The sequence below is a fragment of the Sitodiplosis mosellana genome, unplaced genomic scaffold (genome assembly GCF_009176505.1).
Source record: "Sitodiplosis mosellana isolate CC-2019 unplaced genomic scaffold, AAFC_SMos_1.0 Smas_scaffold_6043, whole genome shotgun sequence".
NCBI lineage: Eukaryota > Metazoa > Arthropoda > Insecta > Diptera > Cecidomyiidae > Sitodiplosis > Sitodiplosis mosellana.
The window spans coordinates 1-6,499 of record NW_022601284.1 but is presented as its reverse complement, the minus strand read 5'-3'; the positions used below and the strand labels follow the sequence as shown (position 1 = coordinate 6,499).

General features: G+C 39.7%; 1 protein-coding gene across 1 annotated transcript; it reads left to right on the top strand.

The window, feature by feature from the left end:
- Positions 1–885: 885 nt before the first annotated feature.
- LOC129573278 (uncharacterized) lies at positions 886–5,496 on the top strand (the record flags this gene model as incomplete). The annotated part of the gene is made up of 1 exon (XM_055453665.1): positions 886–5,496. A coding segment is annotated over exon 1 (4,611 nt), but the record flags the coding sequence as incomplete, so codon positions are not given.
- Positions 5,497–6,499: the final 1,003 nt, after the last annotated feature.

Here is a 6,499-nt window from a genome sequence, read left to right as displayed (position 1 = left end):
TGCGTTTTTGTTTTGTTTTCGTTTCATTTTTTTTTCCCTTTTACAGTTAGGCAAACACGAAACAAAGGCGAATGTGTTTTGATTTAAGAAAAAGAGGTAAGTACATTGAAATGCGTGAGAAGCAGCAAGCATGCTGTGGTGACTAAGTGTGTGTCGCTATTTCTTCGTTTCTCTCCTTTCTCTGCCTGTTCGTCGCCAAGAGTGATGCATATAGAAATGTGTTTATGAGAACGAAGAAAGATAAATAAACGAAAAGTCGGTTGAGATTCGGCAAGCAAGCCAAAATGATGTGAAATATGTAGTGTGTTTTTTTTTGCTGTTCTCTTTCGTCGCCATCTTTATACACTTGTCTCGCTCCTTTGTGCAACAGGCAAGCGCATGCAAATGAACCGATGGAAGTGTGTATGATGAGTGAAAGAGATGAATAGATGTGAAGTAGAGTGAGAAGGCACTACGTAACCCGGCGTATTTGGTAAGTTTCGCTGTGTGGTATCGTTCTTTTTGCTTTTGACACTCAATCAACACACAAGTGGCGAGCAACAATTCAGACTCAATTTCGCAATCGTAGGCTACTTTGATCACATAATAAGCAGAAATTCAACGTGAATCAGCGAATTTAGTTGAGATTTTTTATTCCAACCGAAATATTTATTCAGTGTAATTAAAACAAAGCATACCATTAAAAACAACAGCGTTCAAGCGTGTATTTTCTCGAACAGTTGATGCAAAAAGTGAATTCAAGCAGATTTCACACTCTGTTCAAAGTCGGTAAGCGTTTCAAGCACAGTCACTTGGATGTAAACCCAATTTGCATTATTATGCGAGGTAATGCAAAATAATCCGAGTACTAGAAATAGACGATTGAGAAGTGACGCTACAAGAGCAATGGTTAATTTAGATCAATTAAAGAAAAAGCATGCGTTTCACGAAAAGGCGGTGAAAACTATTCGTGACCAAATCAACGATAAAGCGATGTTTGATGGGTGGTCAAAAGGCGATTTGAATGAACGAATTTCGAAACTCCACGATTTAGACTGTCAGTTAAATGACATTCATTTGTCAATGGTATGCGAGAATGCCGAGGATGATGACATGCTCTTATTTGGCGAAGATAGTAGCACGTTGATTATGGGGCTCAAAGCGAAATTAAAAGACCGTATCGATGCGATTAATAAGCAAGATGCACCAGCTCCAGTGGCAAGCGAGCCAAGAAGTGTTCAAGTTGAAGTGCAAACGACAGACGCGTGTGGAAATATTCCAAATACGTGGGGAACCTTTGATGGTGACTATGATTCGTGGAATTCGTTCAGAGATCGATGGTTGCCACTTCATAACAACAAGAAAATTGCGGCGACGATTAAATTTACCAATTTAAAAACTGCTTGCATTGGTAAAGCCCAGAGTACGCTTGGAGAATGGGATTTAACCGATGACGATTATTATAAGGCATGGAATCGGTTGCAAAGCATTTTCGAGGATGATTACATGCAATTGCAGTCGTTTATGCAAAAGTGTTTTAAGCTGCCTTACATGCGTGCGTCATCAAGTCAATCGATTCGTAATGTGATTGACACCGTGCAAAAGCATATTCACGGTGTAAAGCGTTTTGTCAAAACGGATGATGCCCATCCATATGTTGTTTTTGCAGTCATTGATCGAATGGACACAGAAACATACAGGGCATGGGAAAAATTCAGACCGTCGTTGACAGGTAGTCAGCCGAATGAGCCAAATGCAGGCGTCAGTGAAGCGAATGATGCGAATGTGCAAGCGAACCAATACAAAACGGGCAAGCGTATCCCGACATGGAAAGAATTGGAGCAATTTTTGGAAGCAGAAGTTGCAATTCGTGTTCATGCTGTAAAGCGAGCGTTGACAACGAAAGAAAATGCGTCCAGTTCAAAGCGAGCAAAGCGTTCCGAAAGAAATTTTGGTTCAAACAAAAATGAATTGCCTGATTTTTTGCAATGTGTATTATGCGATGATACACATCCGATTTACAAATGCGAAAATTTTATTTCAATGTCTTTGGCCGGTCGAAAAAATCACGCAGTGCAACATAATTTGTGTGAACGATGTTTGCGAAAAAATCATAATGGTCCATGCGTAAAAAAGACATGCAATCAAGAATGCCCGAGATGCAAATCAGCGGTTCGTTACCATAACAGTTTGCTCTGTCCGCATTTTGAAATAAAAGCAAGAACAGCATTGCTAACGCAAGACAAGTCCAGAGGTACCAAGCGTAAAAACCAATCTAAGCGAGATTTCAATGCGAAAAGAGTGCGAAATGATAATTACCGCACGGATGAAAGGCAACTAGGTTCAAGCGTGAACAAAGTGGGTGATTGGACACTTGTAGCTAAACAAAGCAATGCGATCAAGCAAATAAATACAAAAGGCACTGGTAAGTGTGAATACACAGTAGTTTTAGCTACTGTGAACATGCGTATGCGTACAAAGTTTAACAATCCTGTCATTTGCAGAGCAATAGCCGATATTGGTGCTATGCTTCCATGTGTCGACAAGCAGTACGTGGAAGATAATGGGTTGCGAACAACAAAATGCCAAAAAATTATCTTAGGTGTAAGCGGCCCTGAGATCATCAAAAGGAAAATCGAAGCGATTATTCAGCCGTGGTTCAAAAGTGATGTGGAACTACATAAAGATTTCTTTTTGCTAAACAGCTTAGCAGGCGTTTACCCACAAGCACTAATCGATGCGTCAAAAGACCAGATCGAACATTTATTGCTGGCAGATGAAGAGTTCGACCAACCAAAGCCGATTGATGCATTGCTTAGTGCAGATATTTATGCTGAAATCGTAGGCGATGATTTATATAGACATAAAAACGGTGCGATAATGCAGTCGTCATCGTTTGGGCATATTATTTTAGGCAAATTCAAAGTAAAAAATTCAAATGTATGCGATTTACCAGCATTGAACATTGTAATGAATAAAAATACAGAATGCGATAATATTGAAGAATTGATAAGCAAATTTTGGGAGATTGAAGCAATTAATTCCAATGAAAATAAAGCGTTGTTAAACAAAGAACAAAAAGCGGTTGAAGAATTGTTTGTGAATACGCATTTCAGAGACAAATCCGGCAGATATGTGGTAAGAATTCCAATCAAACCCGGATGCAAAGGGTTAGGTGAGTCGAGAGGTTTAGCATTAAAGCAATTTTATTCTCTTGAACGAAAATTGGGGAAAAATGCTGAACTGAAAAAGAAATATGTTGACTACATCGAAGAATTTTTACGGCTTGGATATATGCGTTTGGCAGGCGAGTGTCGTGATCGTAGATTCTTATACTACATTCCGCACCATGCAGTGGAGAAAAAGTTTCGTGTAGTAGTGAATGCGTCAGCAAAAACAAAGTCAGGAGAGTCACTCAATTCAATTCAAATGGCAGGCGCTAAATTGCAATTTGATGCTCAGCTGCAAATAATGCGTTTTCGTCGTTTTAAGGTTGGTGTCTCAACTGATGTTGCAAAAATGTTCAACAAAGTTGGATTGCATCAAGATCAATGGGATTTGCAACGGATTTTATGGCGTAAATCTCCAAATGAAGATCTCAAAGAGTATGTAATCACAGTGGTAATGTTTGGTTTGAAATCATCAGCGTACAATGCAGTGCGTGCGTTGAATCAATGCGCCATGGACCAAAAATCACGGTTTCCACAAGCATCGGAAGCGATTTTAAAATGCTTTTACATGGATGATGGCATGTTTAGCGTTGATTCTGTTGAAGAAGCGAAACTATTATGCAAAGAAGTAGAGTTTGTATTGTTGCAAGGCGGCTTCGACCTAAAAGGCTGGACATCGAACTCGAAAGCAGTTGAATCGTATATGAATGCAGACGGTATCAACATGAAAATCATGGGAGAAGATGATGAATCAAAGATTCTGGGTTTGTGTTGGCTTAAAGCGTCAGATGAATTGGCAGTGTTCGTAAGACCAATAGAATCTCACTGCAAAATGACAAAGCGTAGAGTTTTGAGTGAAATTGCCAGATTACACGATCCAAATGGATTTGTCGCACCCATTGTTGTTAAAGCAAAAATGTTAATGAAAGAAATATGGAAAATAGGCAGAGGCGATGGTAAACACAGTAAATTGAAATGGGATGATGTGGTGCCTGAAAATATCAAAAACGAGTGGCTTCAATATCGTTCAGATTTATCGTTGCTAAGCAATTTCAAGGTAAAGCGTTGGCTAAAGTTAAGCAGCAAAAGTCAGTTGCAAGTTCATGCGTTCTGCGATGCGTGTGATGATGCGTACGGTGGGTCGATTTATACCAGAGTAGTTGATGAAAATGGACAAATTCATACTTCGTTGTTGTCATCGAAGTCACGCATAGCTCCACTAGATAAATCAACTACACCACGGTTAGAATTGTTAGCAGCTGTCACAATAAGTGAGCATCTAGAAGCGGTTTTAGAAGCATGCGAATTCCAAAATGCAGATGTGACAGTATGGTCGGATTCGATGGTTGTATTGCATTGGATTGCTAAAAACCCTGACGAATTAAAAGCATTTGTTTCAAACAGAGTGAAACTTATTCAAAGCAAAACCAAGCGTTACAAATGGAAGCATGTGAGTTCAACTGATAATCCAGCTGACTTAGTTAGTCGTGGAATGAAAATGCAAGAGTTTTTGAAAAGCGATCTTTGGTTAGAAGGCCCCAGTTGGTTGAAACTGGATGAAAGCAAATGGCCGAAGCCGAAATTAGAGGTTTCACCCAAGCATCACGATGAAATTACAAAAGAATGTAAAGCAAAGGTCTATGCAGTTCAAACAGCAGATATGACTGCAGGCGTAGAAAGAGAAACTGTGTATAACAAATTTGAAGATTGGGATAAAATCATAAATGTCACGGCTTATGCGTTGAGAGTCATTCGAAGAATGAAAAAAGAGGTTGACAATTTAAGCGGCAGATATTTGTCAGCAGATGAGAGAAACAAAGCGATAGAGTTTTGGATAAAATTTGCACAAAATAAAGCGTACAAGAAAGAGATTGAATGCATAAAATCGAGTGATAAGCTAACATCAAAATGCAGTATTATTTCGTTGCGCCCCATACTTGATAAAAATGGCATTTTGAGAGTAGGGGGCAGAATAGACAAAGCAAACGTGGCGTACGATAAAAAGCATCAATTTATCGTTCCACCAAAATCTAGATTGTCTTACCTTATAATACATCATGCTCATGGCATAACAATGCATGGAGGTGCGCAATTGATGATGCAGTACATTCGAAAAGCATTTTGGATCCCAAAGTTGAGAGCTGAAATCAAGCGTTATGTCAGTTCATGCAAAGAATGCGTTGTTCAAGCTCAGGAAATGGCTCAACAAATAATGGCTGAGTTGCCAGAAGTGAGAATTAAACCGGCTCCGCCATTTCAAAATGTAGGCGTCGATATGGCTGGACCGTTTAGCATGCGAATAACAGACAAAGTGAATATGAATACGCGTGCACGCCAATTACCTGAGGTAAAAGGTTGGATTGCAATTTTTGTCTGTCTGGTAACTAGAGCAGTCCATTTAGAGCCAACTGAAGGCATCTCATCTGATGATTTTCTAAATGCGTATCAAAGATTTGTAAGCAGAAGAGGTAACCCAGAAAAAGTTTTCAGTGATCATGGAACAAATTTTGTAGGCGCTGATCATGAGCTACAGAGAGCATTTGAAACGTGGAAAGATGATAAAATCCAACGCACGGTGCAAATATGCGGCACTGAGTGGAATTTTATTACACCGCGCGCTCCCCATGAAGGCGGAATATGGGAAGCGGCGGTGAAATCAATGAAACACCATCTCAAGCGAGTGATGGGGCCACGAAAGTATTCAATTCAAGGCATTTCTACTCTGTTAGCAAGCGTTGAAGCGTGTCTAAATTCAAGACCATTATGTTCTCTTTCCGATGATCCTGATGACGTAGAAGCGTTAACGCCAGCACATTTCCTAATAGGGCGATCATTGAAGTTGCCAATGCATGAAAAAGCAGACGAGCCACCATACAGTTCCAAGCGATTATTTGTGCAGCTGCAATGCCAAATTCAAGCGTTTTGGAGGAGTTGGTCGAACGATTATTTGCATTCATTAACGCAAACGCCGAAATGGCGAGAAGAAATGCAAAATTTAAAAATCGGTCAGCTAGTTTTATTAAAAAACGATAATATTCCTCCTACATATTGGCAAATGGGAAGAATAATCCAAACACATCAAGGCAAGGATGGCTATGTCAGATCGGTCACCGTAAAAACGCAGTTAGGCATGCGTGAAAGATCGGTTAGAAATTTATGCGTTCTTCCAAGCGATGTTGAATTAAGCTATTGGAAATGAAAAATTAAGCGTTCAGAAATTTTCTTAATACAAGTCAATTTAACGCGTTAAAATTATGCCTGCAAGCAAAAATTAGTTAAAAAATCCTCTTTTTAACGGGGGGAGTGTATAAAGTATGGCATGCGGCCACACCGATGATTGAGCACACAGT